Source organism: Strongylocentrotus purpuratus, unplaced genomic scaffold (genome assembly GCF_000002235.5).
Source record: "Strongylocentrotus purpuratus isolate Spur 01 unplaced genomic scaffold, Spur_5.0 spur5_scaffold_16, whole genome shotgun sequence".
NCBI classification, from domain to species: domain Eukaryota; kingdom Metazoa; phylum Echinodermata; class Echinoidea; order Camarodonta; family Strongylocentrotidae; genus Strongylocentrotus; species Strongylocentrotus purpuratus.
The window spans coordinates 5,679,271-5,701,830 of NW_022145601.1; the positions used below are offsets into that span (position 1 = coordinate 5,679,271).

General features: G+C 37.2%; 2 protein-coding genes across 2 annotated transcripts; both read left to right on the forward strand.

The window, feature by feature from the left end:
- Window positions 1–1,428: 1,428 nt before the first annotated feature.
- On the forward strand, window positions 1,429–3,962 carry LOC105445058 (ankyrin repeat domain-containing protein 29-like). Its single transcript, XM_030987680.1, has 3 exons — window positions 1,429–1,475; window positions 2,651–2,861; window positions 3,636–3,962. Exons 1-3 carry the CDS (start codon window positions 1,429–1,431, stop codon window positions 3,960–3,962), a joined length of 585 nt encoding a protein of 194 aa, XP_030843540.1.
- Window positions 3,963–4,255: 293 nt separating this feature from the next.
- LOC105445056 lies at window positions 4,256–17,999 on the forward strand. The gene is made up of 15 exons (XM_030987681.1): window positions 4,256–4,423; window positions 4,882–4,916; window positions 5,508–5,840; window positions 6,790–7,037; window positions 8,098–8,226; window positions 9,146–9,308; window positions 9,805–9,850; window positions 10,297–10,580; window positions 11,357–11,372; window positions 12,054–12,211; window positions 12,706–12,846; window positions 15,826–16,119; window positions 16,404–16,652; window positions 16,906–17,238; window positions 17,589–17,999. The coding sequence occupies exons 1-15, from the start codon at window positions 4,362–4,364 to the stop codon at window positions 17,888–17,890; spliced, it is 2,793 nt and encodes a 930-aa protein (XP_030843541.1). The 5' UTR covers window positions 4,256–4,361; the 3' UTR covers window positions 17,891–17,999.
- Window positions 18,000–22,560: the final 4,561 nt, after the last annotated feature.

Consider the following 22,560-nt stretch of genomic DNA (forward strand, 5'->3'; position numbering starts at 1 on the left):
GGAAGGGTAACGGTCGGACTGCATTACACAGTGCTGCTCAGAATGGTCATCTTGATGTCACTCAATATCTCATCAGTCAAGGAGCTGAGGTGAATAGGGGAGCTCAAGACGGGTGGACTGCATTAATTGGTGCTGCAAGCAAGGGTCATCTTGATATCACCAAATATCTCATCAGTCAAGGAGCTGAGGTAAATTTAGGCAGAACTGATGGTCGTGGAGCCTTGCAATTCTCTGCTCAGGATGGCCATCTTCATGTCACCAAATATCTGATCAGTCAAGGAGCTGAAGTAAAGAGGGGACAGGATAACGGTTGGACTGCATTACACAGTGCTGCTTTGAATGGTCATCTCGATATCACCAAATATCTCATTAGACAGGGAGCTGAGGTTAACAGGGGAGATAAAGACGGGTGGACCTCATTAATTGGTGCTGCAAACAAAGGTCATCTTGATATCACCAAATATCTCATCAGTCAAGGAGCTGAGGTGAATAGGGGAGCTCAAGACAGGTGGACTGCATTAATTGGTGCTGCAAGCAAGGGTCATCTTGATATCACCAAATATCTCATCAGTCAAGGAGCTGAGGTAAATTTAGGCAGAACTGATGGTCGTGGAGCCTTGCAATTCTCTGCTCAGGATGGTCATCTTCATGTCACCAAATATCTCATCAGTCAAGGAGCTGAGGTGAATAGGGGAGCTGAAGACGGTTGGACTGCATTAATTGGTGCTGCAAGCAAGGGTCATCTTGATATCACCAAATATCTCATCAGTCAAGGAGCTGAGGTAAATTTAGGCAGAACTGATGGTCGTGGAGCCTTGCAATTCTCTGCTCAGGATGGTCATCTTCATGTCACCAAATATCTCATCAGTCAAGGAGCTGAGGTGAATAGGGGAGCTGAAGACGGGTGGACTGCATTACACAATGCTGCTCAGAATGGTCATCTTGATGTCACTAAATATCTCATTAGACAGGGAGCTGAGGTGAATAGGGGAGCTGAAGACGGGTGGACTGCATTAATTGGTGCTGCAAGCAAGGGTCATCTTGATATCACCAAATATCTCATCAGTCAAGGAGCTGAGGTAAATTTAGGCAGAACTGATGGTCGTGGAGCCTTGCAATTCTCTGCTCAAGATGGTCATCTTCATATCACCAAATATCTCATCAGCCAAGGTGCTGAGGTGAATAGGGGAGCTGAAGACGGGTGGACTGCATTACACAATGCTGCTCAGAATGGTCATCTTGATGTCACTAAATATCTCATTAGACAGGGAGCTGAGGTTAACAGGGGAGATAAAGACGGATGGACTGCATTACACAGTGCTGCTCAGGGTGGTCATCTTGATATCACCAAATATCTCATCAGTCAAGGAGCTGAGGTAAAGAGGGGAGATAAAGACGGGTGGACTGCATTACACAGTGCTGCTCAGGATGGTCATCTTCGTGTCACCAAATATCTCATCAGTCAAGGAGCTGAGGTGAATAGGGGAGCTGAAGACGGGTGGACTGCATTACACAATGCTGCTCAGAATGGTCATCTTGATGTCACTAAATATCTCATTAGACAGGGAGCTGAGGTTAACAGGGGAGATAAAGACGGATGGACTGCATTACACAGTGCTGCTCAGGGTGGTCATCTTGATATCACCAAATATCTCATCAGTCAAGGAGCTGAGGTAAAGAGGGGAGATAACGACGGGTGGACTGCATTACACAATGCTGCTCAGGATGGTCATGTTAATGTCACCAAATATCTCATCAGTCAAGGAGCTGAGGTGAATAGGGGAGCTGAAGACGGGTGGACTGTATTACACAGTGCTGCAAGCAAGGGTCATCTTGATGTCACCAAATTTCTCATCAGTCAAGGAGCTGAGGTAAAGAGGGGGAAGGGTGACGGTCGGACTGCATTACACAGTGCTGCTCAGGGTGGTCATCTTGATGTCACCAAATTTCTCATCAGTCAAGGAGCTGAGGTGAATAGGAGAGCTGAAGACGGATGGACTGCATTACACACTGCTGCAAAGAATGGTCATCTTGATGTCACCGAATATCTCATCGGTCAGGGAGCTGAGCTAAAGAGGGGAAATGATAACGGTTGGACTGCATTACACAGTGCTGCTTTGAATGGTCATCTCGATATCACCAAATATCTCATTAGACAGGGAGCTGAGGTTAACAGGGGAGATAAAGACGGGTGGACCTCTTTAAATGGTGCTGCAAACAAAGGTCATCTTGATATCACCAAATATCTCATCAGTCAAGGAGCTGAGGTGAATAGGGGAGCTCAAGACGGCTGGACTGCATTAATTGGTGCTGCAAGCAAGGGTCATCTTGATATCACTCAATATCTCATCAGTCAAGGAGCTGAGGTAAATTTAGGCAGAACTGATGGTCGTGGAGCCTTGCAATTCTCTGCTCAGTATGGTCATCTTCATGTCACCAAATATCTCATCAGTCAAGGAGCTGAGGTGAATAGGGGAGCTGAAGACGGGTGGACTGCATTACACAATGCTGCTCAGAATGGTCATCTTGATGTCACTAAATATCTCATTAGACAGGGAGCTGAGGTGAATAGGGGAGCTGAAGACGGGTGGACTGCATTACACACTGCTGCAAAAAATGGTCATCTTGATGTGACCGAATATCTCATCAGTCAAGGAGCTGAGGTAAACAGGGAAGATAAAGACGGAAGGACTGCATTGCTCATTGCTGCTCAGGATGGTCATCTTGATGTCTCCAAATATCCCACCAGTCAAGGAGCTGAGGTAAACTGGGGAGATAAAGACGGGAGGACTGCAGTACACATTGCTGCTAACAAGGGTCATCTAGACATCACTGAATATCTGCTCAGTCAAGGATCTGAGGTAAACTGGGGAGATAAAGACGGGTGGACTGCATTACACATTAGTGCTCAGAATGGTCATCTTGATGTCACCAAATGTCTCATCAGTCATGGAGCTGAGGTGAATGGGGGAGCTAATGACGGGTTGACTGCATTACACATTGCTGCTCAGAATGGGCATCTTGATACCACCAAATATCTTATCAGTCAAGGAACTGATTTGAATAGGGGAGATAAAGACGGTTGGATGCCCTTACACCATGCTGTTCGGAATGGCTACCTTGAAATCGTTAAAGTTCTTCTGGTAGAAGGAGAACGTTTTGACATGGGAGACATTCACGGGGAGACACCTCTTCATCTGTCCATAATGCTTGGGTACCAAAGTATTGCAGATCTATTAATCAACCGTTCATATTCGAAGGTAAACTTTTTAACATCACACTTGATATCAAATTCATCTACCCTGATGTATTCAATCCATGATTCATTTTAAATAACAAGTAATGACATTCTATTTAGTAGATATAAGGCATTTAAGGCATAGGCTACATAATTTATAATCATGTATTCAGACTTGACCAGCTCGATTATGAAATACTACAATAATATCTTGTTTTTTTCTTAATCATACATAAAACACAAGATTCACTTCAGTCCTTCAGTTTGTTTAACTGTGAATATACATGTTTGTCACATGTTAATACAATGATTGCATAAAAGTTACACGAATCAAGGGATAATTGATCCCCTGTCACTTTACTCTCTTACTTATTCGTGCTGTTTATTTATCATCCAGTTTGAAGGAGACGAATTGATGTACATTCATCATGCCTTACAACGCGGTCACACCTCTACCATTGAGAAATTAGTTTCTAAGGGAGCTGATCTCAATATCCAGGCACCTGACGGCCAGACGTGTCTCCATAAAGCCATTAAGTTCTGCTACACGACCGAGAAAATCGTTCAGGAAACTGATACACTAAGGAAGGTGAGTCTTACCCCTTGCATACCAACAAGTACGACACCAGACCGCCGACTGTCCAACAACAAATTGCATATCCTCAAACGGCCAAGTATTGGTGGGTTTGGTGTCTGCGTGGAGTCGTTATGGCTTTCTGACTGAGGTACATGTATATTGATTTTCTAGATTACTAGGGAATTATAAAAACTGATACCTGCGATTGCTCCAAGAAAATGTGTACGTGGGTGTATTTGGTAGTGCGTGTGCGTGTGTGTGGGTTTGTGTGCATGTGTATGTATGTGTGTGTTTGGGGGAGGGGGCATTTTACAATGTAAATTATAAAGTTATTAGGGATTACCACTATAAATCCAAGATGTAGCGTAAAAGTATGCTTGTGGTGCTCATCCACCCTGACTATGGATGAACATATCATTCTATGATTTTTTGGGGGGGTGTATTTTTCAGATCTCTGATGAGTATTACAAGAGCGAACTATCTCCTGAGAAGGCCTTAGTGTTCTATCTCCTTGAGAATGGAGCCAAGTTAGATGTGAAGGATGAGATGGGCAACCTACCAATCCAATATGCCAAGGACGAAGTGGTCAAACAGATGATTTTGTCGAGGTGATACTTACAAGTCTAAAAGAATAAAATTTTGTCCCCGCCAGTTGTAAAACAAACGATTTATCGCTCCAACCTAAGGAAATAATGCATTTTCATCTTTCTCTTTTGAGATTTGGTTAAAGAATTACATTTTTGTATTAAAAAGTCTAGCCTTATTGTAAATCTTAATAGTTTATTATGAATGTGTTGGTCAAACAATAAATTGTACATATTATTTGACAATTGTGACTATTACTTTGTTCGGGCTACTAAGTGAAACCTACTAGGTCGTAAACTCCACATTATCCTTGTTTTTTCATTATCTACTCAGATAGTCTGACATTTTACAGATGTTCGATTCATGTCAATATCATTTAAGTAATTTTTCGTTGATGGAAACAGATACACGTTTTCATAGCCCAAATTCTATGTAAATGGCTTATCGTCTTTTTTTTTACAACTGCACTTATTATTTTTAGATTACCTTCTTTAAAGGAGATCCAGTCTTATCGAGGTAAGAGAATCCTTCAAACGCAAACAACTTTTTCCAGTGTAAATTCTTAACGAGTAATTCTATTTTTCTCTGATCCATTAAGTCACAGATCAAAGTTCTAGCGATGATTATTTTTTAAGTTTTCCATCCCTTAAAACAAGGAATTTAATAATTTATTGACTTGGCCGTTTGCTAAGTCGCACACACATCTCGCCTATGTACTCGCTACAAAAACGAAATTCTTATTCATTTATTAAAAACCTTAGTGTCACGTTTCCATCAATGACCCAAATACGAAAGATGAACGTTGAGTGAGCCCCAATTAAAAAAAAGAAAATATAAATAAACAAATGGATATAAATAGCAATATAAATAATGCATTATTGATTTACCATAGACCCCCAGTCAATTATTACAAGCCAGACTGGAATGTCAGTGTTTTGTCAGTTCTAATAAAGTGAATCCTTTTCATGAACAGAAATGAGATGAAAATTATATTTATATATTGGTGTATCATTCCAATGACTATTCAGATTTGCATATAAATTTATTTTATTTTTTAAATCTGTTCTTATTATCTTTTCATTTCATTATGTTTGAAATATACAAAAGATGGGCCATCAACGCCTGCCATCGTCTCCGTTGAAGCCGAAAGAAATACCAGTCAGGAAATTGAAGTAGAAGACCATGGCGTGTCAATGTTGTTTCCTCCGGAGGCTGTTCATCAGAGTGATCCGTGCAAGATCACCTTAACCCTCTTACACGACCCTCCAAGTGTTGACATCCAAGATGATGAATCAGTGGCCTGCTATGGGATCAGATGTGACCCTCCAAACATGATCTTCCACCAACCTGTTAAGATCAGGATACCACACTTTACCATGGTCATCAACCCCGAACAAGTGAAGCCAGACATAGTTTCCCGTGTATGGGATTCAGTCGACGGTTAGTCCATTTGGGCCAGATTCAGAAATCGAATCATCTTTTATGGTTTGATAAAAGGATATTGATGCCCCAAGGTCCAATTTTAGCTTCCGAAGAAAAATAATTTTGAATAAAATTCTTATTATACGTCCCAAAACAATATTTGTTATACTTTTACTATCCTTGTAACACCAATTGGAAACAATTTGCTATCTATCATATACTCCTACCTCTTCGCCATAAGTACACGCCGCCATCAGGTGTATTTATAAAGACAACTAACCTTGAATCCTGAATCTTGAATTCTGATTGTGGTCTTAGAATGCTTTCAAATTGAACTTGGGTTTAGTCGTTTTTACCTCTAGGTATTGTCATCCTTACAGCGCCAAAACGTCACGAGGAACACATTGCACCTCCCATGTATTCGTGGCAAACTTCATTAAAGGGGAACGTGCGAAGGGGGATTTGTGCTTTTCAATATGGCTTCTTAAAGGGATCCGGTAACTTTGTCTCAGATTCTGAAACAAAAACCTGGATTTAGCTCATGCTGCAATTATAATTATAAACCTTTAGGTCAGTCAGGAACTCCATGACTTTAACAAGCCAATCGCCTGTCTGATTATCAAGATATTTATGATTGCAAATCGAAACCAAATCTCACTCAAAGATTTTTAATTTTTTGGAGGCACTTCTTGATCATTTTGAAGCGCAATTGTTTTAGGGCTTCAATATTACACCATATCACAGACACTGATAACACGTAGGGCCGTGCATCTCATATTTAACATTGTTAAGCGATGCCTTTAAAAATCTTAAATGCATTAAAAGTTATTGATTTTGAAAAGGCTACACACTATGGATATAAGTATTTGATGTCAGTGTACATATGAGGCTTCACTCTTCGGCTCCGTGGCGACACAACTTTTCTCAACGACAAATGCATTTTTTTTTTGTTACCCTCCGACATCAGATCTACCAAGAACATCAAGAAAAAGATCATCCAGCTCAGCAGCAGAACCACCATACTGCAGAATGTACAGGAGACATCTTGAGCTGTTCATTGCTCACTGTGCTGAGTGGTGGGTTCTTATTCCTCTTGAACAGCAGGTGATCCGACACCAACTTATGTGCACCCCATACATCCCAGACAAGATAGAGAGGGGCAAAGAGTTTGAAGTTCACCTTCAGGTGCTTGCGGACCTTCCTGGGATAGAAGCGGTCAGTGAAAAAACGCCTATTTATTAGAAATACATTTCCGGAATTTATTACTTACAAATAATACTGAATGTTTCACCAGTTTCTACCGGCTTCTGTAGGCGGACTGATGCCCATTTTAGTGGAAGCCCGTCTAATTCATACTTGATGAATGCTTTTTGCGAGCCTCTGTTTGCCTTCAATGGCATGTATTTATCTACTGTGCACAGAAATATATAAATAAACGAACGACCCATTTTGACATGAACTTTTCATGTTAGGTAGCTCATAGAAAGGTCTCTCAAACCACTGTATAACACACCAAATGAGCTTACTACGAAAGCCTGTCTTAATATTATATTGCTACTTGATGAATCAACGTCTCAATGAAACTATAAAGAACGAACAGTAATGGTCATTCGTTTCAAATCAGATAAATACTCCTGGAAAAAATGTTGCACATTGGAAACTGTAATATTTCCATGCCTTGTCCCGTAGTTAGCCCTACATGGGGATTCTTTGGTGGAATTGTATGGTTCTCGAAATTTGTTCCCGATGAATTATACCATTGTCCGTGTTCTTTAGCAGCTACGTAGAGCCCCCCATGTAGAAAATCGTCCATCTTTATGGTTGCAATTGGGTAAATAAGTTTTGCATAACTCATAAGGTATGATTATATATATATATATATATATATATATATATATATATATATGTGTTTTTAGAGAATATACAATTTTCGTAATGTATTGCACAAATCTTTGTTAAGTGCCTCGTTACAAATTAATTTATTCACCGTTACACATAATTGTATTTCAATAGCCGGCATGCGAATTGCATACATTAATTGCTGCTAGGTAGGACAAACATCATGACTTGCACTACCTTATTTTTAGGACAGTGATTGCTCACTGCGAAGAATTATTTTGAGTGATGTACTAGTTATTAGTCTTCTGTTAAGATTCGAAATAATTACTATATTGAAAAAATATTTTATTCTGTAAATATAATTTTGTGGTATGTAACAAATGTACAGGGGATTAACACTGATGTGTGTCGATGGTACTTTCTTCCTTTGAATTAGGATATGCAAGAGGAGAAGAAGCAGCAGTCGTACCACAAGAGCCATCGCTCCGTTCCCTTCAGTGTTGAATCGAAGTCTGGTGACGTCAAAGTGACGTGTCATCGCGAGGGAGAACAAGTTGAAAGCAAGGTAATCAGAGTTTATAAGCATTTTTATGACGTGTCAATGTTTACCATGATAATCTATAGGTAGTAAACGACTTTTTAGTTTCCATGTTGTCTTTTTTCATAAAATTTACCCGGGTTTAAATATAAATGTCAGAGGTAACAAAATGTTAGAGGTAAAGGATTTCAGAGGTAAAGAATTTCAGAGGTAAACATGTCAGGATTAAACAGGTCAGGAAAAACATCTGGCATTCTTACCTCTGGCATTCTTAACTTATGCATCTACCTCTACCTCAGGAACTTTTACCTCTGACAGTTTTAACCTTTTATCATTCTTAGCTCGGTATTCTCACTTTTCGTATTCTTACCTCTGACATGTGTTTCAGTGTCACGTTTTAGCTCTGGAATGTATACCTCTGATATTTGTTTACCTCTTACATTATTTCACCTCTTACAACTGACATGTCTACCTCGGGCATTTTCACCGGTTTTTTTTTACTGACATTCTGACATCTGGCACTTTTACTGGGCACGAGTTGTTACTCAAGCATTCCCTTTCCATATTTGATGAAGTTATCCGAGTTGGAGATCACCCTATTGATGCCTAAGGTTGGATATAATGATCACATCCGGGAGGAGGAAGGGGGACTTTGCTACCAATATTATGAGCTAAACCAAATGGTGCAGTACGGACTCTGGCGGAATGTTTCAATGGTAAACACAATCGCATCATATTTCGAAGGGGAAACAAAAATCGTTTATACGGTATATATAATACGGTATTGAAATCACCCTTGAACTGATTCATTAAAATTAATTGTGATAGTGTTGGTAACACTACTGATATGCTTTGAAAACATTTACATAGCTCGATTTTTGTTCCCTCGTGATAACATTGTTTAAAATTTAATATTTATATTTCTTTCTGTACTTCAACAACATAGGTTCTCTGTTTAAGCGATGTTTATAGCAAGATGAGACACAACATATTCCTTTCCGTGACTCCTAGTGAGGAAGCTGTAGAATCCACAGAGATTACCATTACGATTACACAGGCTGGAAAGCTTGGGGTGTCTCGATCCATTGCTTTTATCATCAGACACACAGGTATATGTAGTCTCCATTTGTTATATCTTTGAGCACTTAATACCAAAAAATCAGTTAAATTCGATGTTAATAACTCTAGAGTATGATGAAAGAAAGAAAGAACTTAAAAAGTGTGTAGAATCTCACGAGAATTAATGAAATAATCTAGGTTATCATTGCACTCGAATGTTATGTATTTTAGAGAGAAATAAATACCCCAGATTATCTTAAGAATGAAGCCAAATTAGAGTTCAGAATAGGATTTACTTTCATTAAATATTAATTTTTGAAAGTTCGTCATGAAATGCGAAATGAAAGTATATGTACATTCGCATTTTGTAATGTTCCTTTTCAAATGACTCTTTGTTGATACATTTCTTCTGTAAGTTTAATCATGCGAAAAAGGGTCAGCAAACTATTTAAAAACTAGACGCCATCAGGAGAGGAAATATACAAAAATGATGGGGTTTTTGTATTTCCCCATTTCCCCTTTAATTTGCTCTTGTTTAAATTGCAGATGGACCGGAGTACGAATCTCCTTCTGAGCCCCTATCATTTGTTCGGTAAGTTTCATCTCATACATCATCAATAATAATGCTATTTCCTTTGAACATATAGTAACATGCCTTGTATATCGGTAGTGTTGGTATGAAACTTTATACTCTTTAAGATTTGTGGAAGAGATCAAACCCATACTTCTGTGTTTCTTTGTTTTATTTCAGGACTCGAACAAAATAATCATGAATTCAAACAGATCACGTGAAGTTAGGAATTTGTGTAGTAAATTGTACGTGCTATACATATTCACAACGGAGCGATCCATTGTTTTTGGAACGTTATCGTGTAATCATTCCTGGGTCTATGATGTGCAGGGTAAAACTGAATAGATGTCCTGCCAAAAGTCATTAGCGTCGGGATGTTGTCCATACCTTTATAACCATTGTTTAAAGTAGCTTCAACGAAGCGAAGTGATTTACCAGGACAGCTTCGCCTTATCTTGTACTTGTAGGGCAGTGGAGGAAGTCTCGAAAAGTGACCTGCCGGACATTGATATCCTTACAATAGCCCAAACAATGACAGTAGACGAGTTCTATGATTTGGGAGTAGCTCTTGGTTTCACCATACAACAACTGGATGTCATAGAATACAGGAGGTTCCATGACAGAGAGCAGGCCACCTATGACATGTTGGTGACATGGAGAGAGCGACAACCGTCCGGTCAAGCAGCAAAGGAAGCGTTTGTCTCACTCATGGAATCTTTAGATTCATCAGCAGTAGAAATGGCCATCTCAGGTTTGACTTTTGAACAAACTGTCGGTTTCTCTTTAAAATGAAGAAAATGATTATTAAACAATGGAAACAATTGAGTAGAAAATGGATTGATTCAACATGTTTTTAAATCGTACCCACATTGAACCCAAATTGTTGTAAAACATTAAGCTTCAACCTTTCTGATAACTTAGGAACGAGTACACATAAGTACTTCAAGTTTTTTTTTCAAGCAACTTAGATTCATAGAGTTAAATTATCAGAACAGCTATGGATAATAAATATTTTCTCATGACATATTGGCACCCCGTTCAACTTGTAGTTCAGTTTTATGGGTTGCTAGAAGTTGAGGTCGAGGGTATTATTAACAATAAGTCCCAGTAAACCAATTTCGAGACGCTAATGGTACATAACAGTCAATAAAGAAGTTAGAGTAGTATACTAGATCAATGTTAATAGTGCGTTGGACCGAGGGCTGAAATGTAGTGAACTATAAGTATTTGAGTTGTGTCAAGATATTGCAATACATACTAAATGTCCTTTATTCAACAATTACAGAACAAAAATGAATGAATAATGGGGTGGGGTACTCAAAAGTAGTACTTATCTAGTATAGGCACATCATACAAGGGAGTGTGAAGAAAGTACATGCACTAATTGGCTTGGCCTATTAAAACCAGACAAAAAACTAGTTTAATTTCGTTTTCTTTTGTTTAATCGATTTATTCTTATAATCTTATCCTTTTGTGTTTTTATGTTTATATCTTTATGTTCTATTTCGGCTAAACTACGTGCATCAGACATTGGACATACTGGGTAAGATTCTAATTCATTCAGTGCTCAACCAAAATAATGATACAATTGATATATAACTTGTGTTTAGTGCTATTTATTTCCGCCAAATGAAAATAAAATGGCCGCATTATGGGAAATGCAAGACACTTAGTGGGAAGCATATGTTTAAAATGCAAAACCCTCATAAAAGACCAAAGCAATCATTAGTTCATGAGTTCATTTTTATTTTCCAAAGCAATAAAAAATAAAAACTTGTGGAAACGAATAAAAAGCCTATAAGACGAACAAACTGTGAACAATCAAAATTCAATACAAATACACAAAAAAAAAGACGTCAAGCAAATAATAATGGGAATGAAGATTTAAGATAAGGAATTCAATTAAATAGGATGTACAAAAGCATTACACATGAAATTATTGTGGAAGGATCCACGAGGAAGATAGTTAAAGAATCCGATCAGGAGTATTAAAATAACACGAGGAAAGAAGGAGAAAGGGAGGGAAAGGGGACGAAAACGAAGAATAGAAGAGAAAAAATACGCACACGCGCACGCCCGAAAGGCTCGCTCGCCCACATACTAGTATCTTAAAACTCTAATAATAATCTTCAGGTGATTCTATAGGACAGTTTTTGCTGCAAAAAAGAGCGAATAAACCGGGGCCCTATGGGTCTCTTGACTTAAACTTTATCCACTGATACAGAGAAATTCCTGACAGGACACTGCTTGCGTTCGCCCGTCAGATCAGACCACAGAAGTTCTATGAGATTGGCGAGAAGCTGGGATTCACCAAGTCAGAGTTACAATACATTGCACGTCGGACATACAACAGGAATGACGCTAACATCCAAATGCTCTCAAGTTGGAAAGCATCACAGACTTCGGGGCCTAAAGCAAAGCAGATATTGAAGCTGGTTTGGGACTCTGTACAGGACGTATCGAAAGCAGAAAAAACAAAGGGTATCATAAGTCATACTATTATGTTCTTCTACTGCTCTCTCAAGTGCGACATAGGAAAGAATCATTCAAAGAGTCCTTATCTATATCGGAATATATATATAACTTGATTCAATTGTCATGCCTCATGACTGTACATCAAAATATTCATTCGAATTGATTTACTGTATTTCACGGTTACATATGTAGACTTTCCATTAAAAACTGAGCTTTCTCTGTTATCTACAGCATAAGATACCCAAGAAATAAGGAACTTGGACATTATTCTCTTGGACTCTTTGAATAATCATGTATGCCATGCCCGATGAGTGATTAAAACTAAATATGGAAATTAAAGAGGCTATTATGCTAAGGGCAGTACCTATGGTCATAATGGCCCAATATTGTATATCTTGTAGACGAAGAAGAAGAAAAAGTCGAAGAAGACGAAACAGTGGCTGTTCAAGGACTTGAAGTGAATTCTACTACACCGCCTGAACAAAGAACAGAGCAGAACGAGCCTGAAGATATGGAAATCATCGACAACATTTCAGATTCTGGTATGTTACATTAGTGTAAGAATGTCCTTTCACAGTGCAATGTCTGTCGTAAGGTTATTCCAAGATTGTAGTTTATATGATAAATTAAGTTCATATATCTATAGAGAGAGAGACTAACTGCCTTGTTTTTCAAGACGACCCAAGGAAAACATAACAAAAGTCCATTATAGACAGATGGACTTTCTAAACACACATTACACAGATTTCTCTCTCTCTCTCGAGGGGGGGGGGGGGGGGGGGGGGTGTGTTACACCCACAAATGTAATAACTCCCACAAATGTAATAACGCCCACAAATGTAATAACACTTTACCCACAAATGTAATAACACCCAAAAATGTAATAACACTTTACCCACAAATGTAATAATTTCACCCACAAATGTAATAACCACTTTACCCCCAAATGTAATAATTTTGAATCAACCACAAATGGGGGTGTTAAACCCACAAATGTAATAACGCCCACAAATGTAATAACGCCCACAAATGTAATAACACTTTACCCACAAACGTAATAATTTCACCCACAAATGTAATAACCACTTTACCCACAAATGTAATAATTTCGAATCACACACAAATGTAATAATGACTTTACCCACAAATGTAATAAATTTGAAGTGATATTTTGTCGAATTTGTTCAAAACTAAAACCCTGTAATAAAGCATGGGTAAAGCGCGCAGTCTTTACTCCAGACCCGGTTATTTCAAAAAATTAAAAAAATCTTCAAATCTAAGACCCCATAATCCTTTTCCTGTGGAATAACATGAGAATCGAGTGTAATCTTTCCTCCAGACCCGGTTATTTCAAAAGAAATAGAAATTTAAACAAATCTTCGAAACTAAGACCCACCATCTTATTCCTCTTTTTTCTTCATTTAAAAATAAATTACATTATTACATATGTGGATACAACACGTCACAAATAAATGATTGGTCAGCGGTCACACGAACTGACGAATCAGTCCAAATGGTCCATAGCTATAACACACAGAGGAGGGACCGATTCGATGGTTCGTTGACCGTCGACGATTTTTTTAATCATGTAAATATTCTAACGCCCACAAATATCCTGGAAATCAATGTTCGTAGAAAAAAAAGTAATCGAATAAGTGACCTTAAATGTATTTAAATATTGACGCTGATTGTTTTATGCATGTGATTATGTTCACGATATGTAACATAATATATATATATATATATATATATATATATGTACGCTATTAGTGACATTGAAACGTTGGATTGCAATGTTATATTTTCATGAGTGCGTGTATGAATTACCTTTCTTCATGTGATGAACGTATCAATCAGTTATACTGAAGACTACCAATTGGTACGCGGTACACGTTGTGAATTCATGAGAACGAAATTCATATGGCTCCGTTTAGTCTCCTTTCACAACGCCCCCTATCGTCAGAGCATGGTCAGATTCAGCAGCCTAACATGTTAGCCTATGGACGTTTTTTTAAAAACTCGTTAAAAATTCATTTTTTGTTTAAACGAAAAGCACATCCACCCCGACGTACGTTATCACTAGCTCTTTCATTGGAGCCCTCATGTCTCATTGACTTTTGAGAGTTCACCCACCGTAATTTTTCAAAATAGGTTGCAAGCTCGTCATTGCCTATAATACACATGTGAAACAAGTCTAACTTTGGACTCAGTTTACCAAGCGATTTGAAGATTATTGGTCGAGCACATAAAAAGCATGAATTATCATAGATCACTTCTGCCTATTTCGTTTTGTCCATTTCATCCAACCCCCACCGTAATTTTTCCATTTAGTAAAAGCAAACATTTTGTCGAGTTTAGCAAAAACATGAATATTCATGAACGGTCAGACAATACAGCCTTTTAGTACGTAACGTATAGTGAATGGGAATGTGCGATGATCCGTGTAGGAGGTAGAGGTCAGTGGTTTGTGCTGGCAATGTTCACGCGAGCGAAAATGAGACAATCGGAGCAATATGTATTCAAAGGCAAATACAAACAAAACACATTTATATTAAAGTTTTCCCTACTTCTGAAACACTCAAGCAGCTATATAAACAAGAACAAGTCTGAAATGATAATCGGTTAACAAGTAAATAACAACTCATACTTTCATATAACAAATCATAAATAGCTGTATAACGAGATCACGCGAAACATGACATAATGACTACTGACACAAGTACGGATACATTGGCATGCCATCAAAACCGTTCGTGAGCGAAATTGAAATAAAAATAAATAATAAAAAACCTAGATTAATGTACATTCCAGAGAACAATGAACACCAAAACATGATTGAGAGAGTATATAGATATTTCATCAGTCAAAGGGTTCTGCAATCGTTCATTCAAAACATGCAAATATGTAAAGTCATTATTACATTTGTGGGTAAAGTCATTATTACATTTGTGGGCGATTCAAAATTATTACATTTGTGGGTAAAGTGTTATTACATTTGTGGGTGTTATTAAATTTGTGGGTAAAGTGTTATTACATTTGTGGGCGTTATTACATTTGTGGGTGTAACGGGGGGGGGGGGGGACAATATGCATAGCTGCTTTTGACAAGTGGCCTTTATAGAGTGCTGGTAGTTGTTTTATAGCGTTCATTCAGTACCTTGACTGAATATATATGCCATAATTTCAGTCATTTAAAAAAAAATAATAATAATCAGTTATTGTTTGTTTGTTTGTTTATTTTATTTAAGCACGGTGGCATACTTCAGCCAAAGGCTTGTCTTCAGCAATTGTAATAATATAATTAATTCACCATTATCGCAATTTATTAGGAGTCTCTTGATGGTTTACAGCTTGGTACTTTTTTTTTTAAAGTTTAATCTGGTCGGCCTGGCTTCGATTGCATTGAAAGCTAGCTTTACTCGACACGGCTTCTCGGCTACTCGGCCATTTAGACAGGCTGTACTATATATATATATATATATATATATATATATATAACATATTCTATTTCATAAACCATAGATGAAGATGAACGTGGTGGAGACATCGACCTATGTGGAGGTTCACCGAGTACGGCCGAGCAGTGTATCGTTGCTCTTCCGGTGAAGAGTCTGTCTTCAGCATGGGAACTGGGGAAAGCCCTTCGTCTGGATGATGACTTCATTGTTGGTGTCGTTGCACCTTCCGATTCTGCAGCGATGAACAGACTAGCACGGCAACTCCTCAACAAGTGGTGCAGACGTTTAGGAAGCCAAGAGAAGAAAGTACTGATGACAAAGCTTCTTCAAGATTACAACATCCAGGATTGCAATGCAGGTTTGATACAATTATGGACAATTCTAAGCCCTACTACGTATGGTATTAAAGTCTTTTCCCGTTCACGTTAATTTATAGTAGACATCACCTGGGATGGTTAGTGTATTTTCAGTGCGTAAGTTGTATTTAGAAGTGAACAGGATCATGGAAAGTTGTAATTACTGTAGATGTTAGAATTATGCGAATTTTTAGTCCAATTAATGAAGGATAATACGAAACGACATCGACAATCATGGCAATAAAAGACCAAATTACAATTTTTTCTTCTTTTTTTTTCTCTCCAGGTCTTGATGAAATTTCCGAAAAAATTTGCACAACTCCAGATCTACTCGACCTTTCCCAACGCCTTGATCTAGCAGCTTCTGAAATCCTGCCGGTCATGTCCACATCTGTGTCCTGTCCACTAACCTTAATACGACACATCGTTATACAGATGCTTCAAGAATGGGTACGACATGGAGGAACAAGACAGAGGCTTCTTGAAATTGCTCAAGCTTTTCAGTTCAATGATGTAGCAGACAAAATAGCAACAGGTAATTATAGTTAACATAACTTCGTTCAAAGTCTCCTCATAAAGAAAACCCAGTGAATAAAATATTTGACCTGTCGTGTCATAGTTCGACCACATTCATATCAACGAATGATGGAATTTTACTGCAAGTGTTTTTTAAAACCTTTAAAAAGATAAATTTTAGAACTTGTGCGTCATTCTGATAATGATAACCTGTGTATAATCCCGACATGTCTTTTAGCTGTTAATTGTGTCTTTGTATCATCCGTTGGTAGCAATGGAAAATCACCAAGGTTTCAAGGACCCATTCTCTCATGGCATCATTGATCACGACGGTGGAGATCTGAAGCTAGATGAACTGAACATCAGAGTATCCATTCCTGCAGGAGCAATCCCTAAAGGGATGAGATCTGTGGTCACTCTCAGTGTACCTAGTCGTTCATCTAAGATTCCCCTTAAGGACGGAGACGTTCTCATTACTCCAGTCATTGAATGCTCTTTCACTCAAGAACTTCTCAAACCTGCGACTGTAGCTCTTCCACACTGCATCCAACCGGAACAACATCAAGATGACTCACATGTTAGCCTTTACACCAAGTTAGGACCAGGTAGCCCTTACTATTCTTCTTTTCTATTCTTCTTTGTACAATTTCTCGTTAGTTTTCAAAATATGCTGAAAAAGTGTGTCACTTTTAACATCCCAACATTTCCAAATGATTAACTCTGTTTTTAAATCACGAAACTAGGTAAAATTTTCTAGTCATGTAAATAGATTTAGGAAATAAATCTCCTAAACATTTCTAAAATGACGGTGCATGATATATGATAACATATATTCAGATTAATTTATGCTTGGGCCTGGTGCGTGTGTGTATTACTTAAATATATTCTGTTTTAATTTTGGATAATTTACATAATTTTTTTCTTCTTCCTTTTCACTCTTTTTGTATTTTCCAAGGTACATTTGGTTACAGGAGCTTAATTCCAAATACATCAAGAGATTTCCATATCTCAGAGGACATGGTTGGTTTCCCTACGCGTCATCTTCAACTCTTGGGATTGTCATCAAGCAACGTTCATGGAGTACAATTCACCTGTGAAGTATTTCAGCCTCTGTTCATGCCTTCTTCACAGAAATCTACACTACGTATTTGCATAGCTCATCCCTGCAGCAGATATCCTGCCGTATGTAGACTATTAATGACTTCTTACATCATTTACATAATTATAGCACTCAAACCCGTCACGATTTCATGCTAATACTGCTTAGACATTATTACCCGGGTTATATGCGAACCGTGGAATGGCCCTGCAGTGTACGATAAACCCCCACAATGAGCTTCAATTCAAAATAAATATAAACAAATATTTAAAAAACCTCTTAAATGACGTGTAGACAAAGCTACAAGAGTAGGGAAGATAATGAAATAAAGCAACTTGTATGATTTTGCCATCTTGTTGTTGAATTGCTCAGGTTTGTAATCCAAGTACACTATTCAGTCAAGTTTTCAATCATGTTTTGTTGTCAGGATACATGTAGAAGACAGGATAGCTTGTTGGAACCATTCTACCAGGTGGTGACCGTGATCAAGTTCCGTCTGGAATCAAAGGAAGATGATCTGAAGATTTGGTGTCTTTCTGACTCAGAAAAGGTCCAGGAAACCGTACGTATCGCACTAGAACAGTATGCATGAACTGTTATTTTATTCCATGTCCACAAGATTTTTTTCTTCACAAAATTGATTATTGTATTACGTCCTCATACTAAACAAATTTTGATTAATCGATCACCCCCCCCCCCCTATAAACCACCTCGATAAATATATTTCTTCACAGAGCTGACAATACAACTTAAATATTATCAACATCAACTAATTAACAATCTCTGACATTTCGTTATCTGCAATCTTGTTTGAAAATGTTTACCAGGTCCCTGTACGTTGTCTACTAGAATGCAACACCTTAAACTTCGATCTGCTTTCCTCACACGCTGAGGGAGGCCCGAAGAGTATCCATCTACGTATTGAGCAGGGCACATCAACACTCGCAGAGCAATAAATAACTCAATAGAAGGTATGTCAACTCTTGGTTATAAAATAATTTAAATGACCTCGTTTCGCCATTAGAAGGAAGTTTACACGATATGTCATCCTGAAATATCTAGACAAGGAGGTAGTAAGTAACATATAAAAGAACCACCCCAAGAATGGGAAATTAAATCGAAGTTATACTTGGTGTGGTAAATCATGGAGAAAACCATTCTTTTTGCATGTCATACACATAATAGTATTTTCAGCCAATCATCGCAGTTCAATTGTAGGCCCACATGGAAAATAGTAGCCGACCATTGGGTAAACATATCGATTAATTAAGTGTTTTTCTACCAAAAGTGTGAGTTTTGAAAGGCCGTTCATGTAGACACATACTATCTCCCCATTCCATGTGTTCAGACTCTCTGTCATTATGTTCACACTTAATTCGTTGTTTCCATTAATCGTGCAGAAAGGATTAAACGAAATATACTTGGGCTTCAATCGTTCAGTGGCCAATATTTTTTAACAAGCCGAATAGCAACACCTTCAACATTCAAACCATGGTTACATCTTTTCCCTGCCCTTAACTTAATATAACTTTAAAAACAATGTCTCAAATAAATAAATTGTCCAACTACATCCAGCACACTCGAAGAAAAGTGTCCAAATGTTATATGTGTGTTAAAGACATGTTCATAGTGATATATACCAAGCGTGAACATTCACTTAAAAACGATAACGAAAATTATAATTGAATTTTACACATTACAATTATTTTCTTCCCTTTTTCATCCATACAGTCGAGCCAGATTATGGAATCTCCCAGACGTAAGTGAATAAACTATTGATCCTTATGTAGTAAAGGTGGATCGTTACCCTGGGTTAGTATATGCCATGCTTATCAGGTCGAGTACTAAATCGAAAACACTATGATTCAAAATCATACATATATTAATTAAAGAGTTTTAAACTTACCTATACACATAAAGCTTTCGTAATGTACTCGTGAAGCAGTGTACACATTATTGGTGAATAGTTGGTGGTAGGATAGGATATAGCCTTGTTATCTTCTACACTGTATTTCATTGTATAGAGATACCGACTGCCATATCCTGTCATGGCAGGATATGTGCACGTTCCCTTGAGCCAATAAAACAGCCAGACCTCGAATATTAAAGCAGTCGATATATCTTTTATATGCCGAATTGAAACAAAAATCTACCAAGAATTCTTACCTTATCCTTTTTTTGAGTAAAGATTGGTTAAAACGTCACGAAAAATCTGAGACACTGTCTGTTAATCTGTGCTGGAAAAATTACTGAAAGTTTCAATCATTTGGAAATCGCAGACTAAAAGTACTTTATGGTGTCCGCGCTCGCACAATGACAATTTTAACACGTAAACTAATGGGGATCGCAGCATGAGGGCATTTCTTTAAAAGACTATTGACCGGAAGGCGGGTATGAGGGCACTTTTCAAAAGACCCTTGACTGGTATGCGGGCATGGCTAAAATCACGACTCCAATCAGATGGCTAGATTGCTAAAGAGAGGCATATAATTATGTCTATTCTCTTCCGTCGTTTGTCATATTACTCTCACTTCTATACAGACACGGCCGAATAAAGTTCGCATCAGACAAAATGCTAAAGATATTGTCTGGTTTAGTCTGTTCAACGAAGGATGCACGTGACCTTGGCTACCAGCTTGGCTTCTCGCATTCAACGGTAAATAAATACCTTGACAGAGCAGACTCCTCGGCTAACAGCGTTTCAAGCTCAGGATTCAGGGAGATGCTTCGTGACTGGAGACGGTGTGTTCGACCGAATGAGCAGGTTAATAAACTTCGTCTTGCTTTAGAGGAAACTGGGTTAAGTTATACAGCCCAGGTCCTCTTGCACGAAAACTAGTTTGAACGTGCAAACGGCATGGCCGCGATCAGATGTAATTTTAAAAAGACTAAATAGATTTACACATTTTTTAACATCTTTTTAATGATAATACGGAAATACAACCTACTAAACTAAACAAAAAGAGAGCAGAAAAATCCGAAAAATAGACTAGTGAAAGTTTGAAGAAAATCGGACAAGAAATAAGTCAGTTATGAATATTTAATGATCTAATCACTAGACTTATAGGCACTTCAAATAGGCTACACAAATGCTCTGGAAATCCCCTCATATTTGAAAGGAGACTAAAAAAGGTATTACAAAAATCTACTGAATATTAAAGCCAGATACAGTGTGCGCAGTGTTTACACCTTTTGCAAAATTTAGTACATTTGTATATCATTTCGATTAAATAAAAATCCTCATAATTTACAGCTTTGTTGTGACACCCTATACCATTTAACATTCCCAGTAACATATATACAATTTTCTTTTCAATGCAATGGCATGCCCAGTACTCGTGTCTCTTCAATGTGCCTATAATCCATAGAGCAGCACACTCTAAAACATATGCTTATGAATATGATAATGATTGCAGAAAATATTTTCTTTATTTTAAGGTTGTATGAATATTGTTTCAGTTTTGTTCCAACGATGACAATGTCCATAAGATTATAATTGCAGTCAATATTTCCTTTATTGTAAGGTTGTATAAATACTGTTTCAATTATGCTACTAGAAACATTTCCTTTATTGTACGGTTGTATAAATACTATTTCAATTCTCTTACTAGAAACATTTCCGTTATTGTAAGGTTGTAAAAATACTGTTTCCATTTTGTTACTAGAAACATTTCCGTTATTGTAAGGTTGTAAAAATACTGTTTCCATTCTGTTACTAGAAACATTTCCGTTATTGTAAGGTTGTAAAAATACTGTTTCCATTCTGTTACTAGAAACATTTCCGTTATTGTAAGTTTGTAAAAATACTGTTTCCATTCTGTTACTAGAAACATTTCCGTTATTGTAAGGTTGTATGAATACTGTTTCAATTCTCTTACTACAAACATTTTACTTCATTGTAAGGTTGTATAAATACTGTTTTAGTTATGTTACTACAAACATTTTACTTCATTGTAAGGTTGTATAAATAATGTTTCAATTCTGTTACTAGAAACATTTCCTTTATTGTAAGGTTGTATGAATACTGTTTCAATTCTCTTACTACAAACATTTTTACTTCATTGTAAGGTTGTATAAATACTGTTTCAATTCTGTTACTAGAAACATTTCCTTTATTGTAAGGTTGTATAAATACTGTTTCAATTCTCTTACTACAAACATTTTACTTCATTGTAAAGTTGTATAAATACTGTTTCAATTCTGTTACTAGAATAATCATGTACATGAGATTGTAATTACAGAATATATTTCCTTTATTGTAGGGTTGTATGAATACTGTTGTAGTTCTGTTGCTACAATCAGCAAATACTTGATACAGTATTCGCAGTATATATATATTTTATTTTGTAAGTTTCTATGAATACTATTTTAGCTCTATTGCTACAAATATCTAATGTATGTGATACTAATTGCAGAATATATTTTCTTTATTAAAAGTTTTATATGAATACTGTTTCTGTTTTGTTGCTAGAATAATCATATACATAAGATAATATTTACAGAAGATGTTTTCTTTGTTGTTTGAATACTATATCAGTTCTATTGCTACGATGATGTTGCACATAAGGTAATCAATACAATATATATATATATACATGGTTCATCATAACGTGGTTTGAAAACTGTTCAACTTATATTGCTAGAATAATCATGTAAATAGTACAATATGTCAGACCAAATTTCCTTTACTATGAGACTACATGACTAGAGTTTCATTTGTATTGCTATTATGGTCATGTATATAAGACAACAAATTAATACAGAAGGATATTTTCTTCATTGAAAGGTTTTATGAAGACTGTTCTTTTTTTTTTAAATACGGTTATCA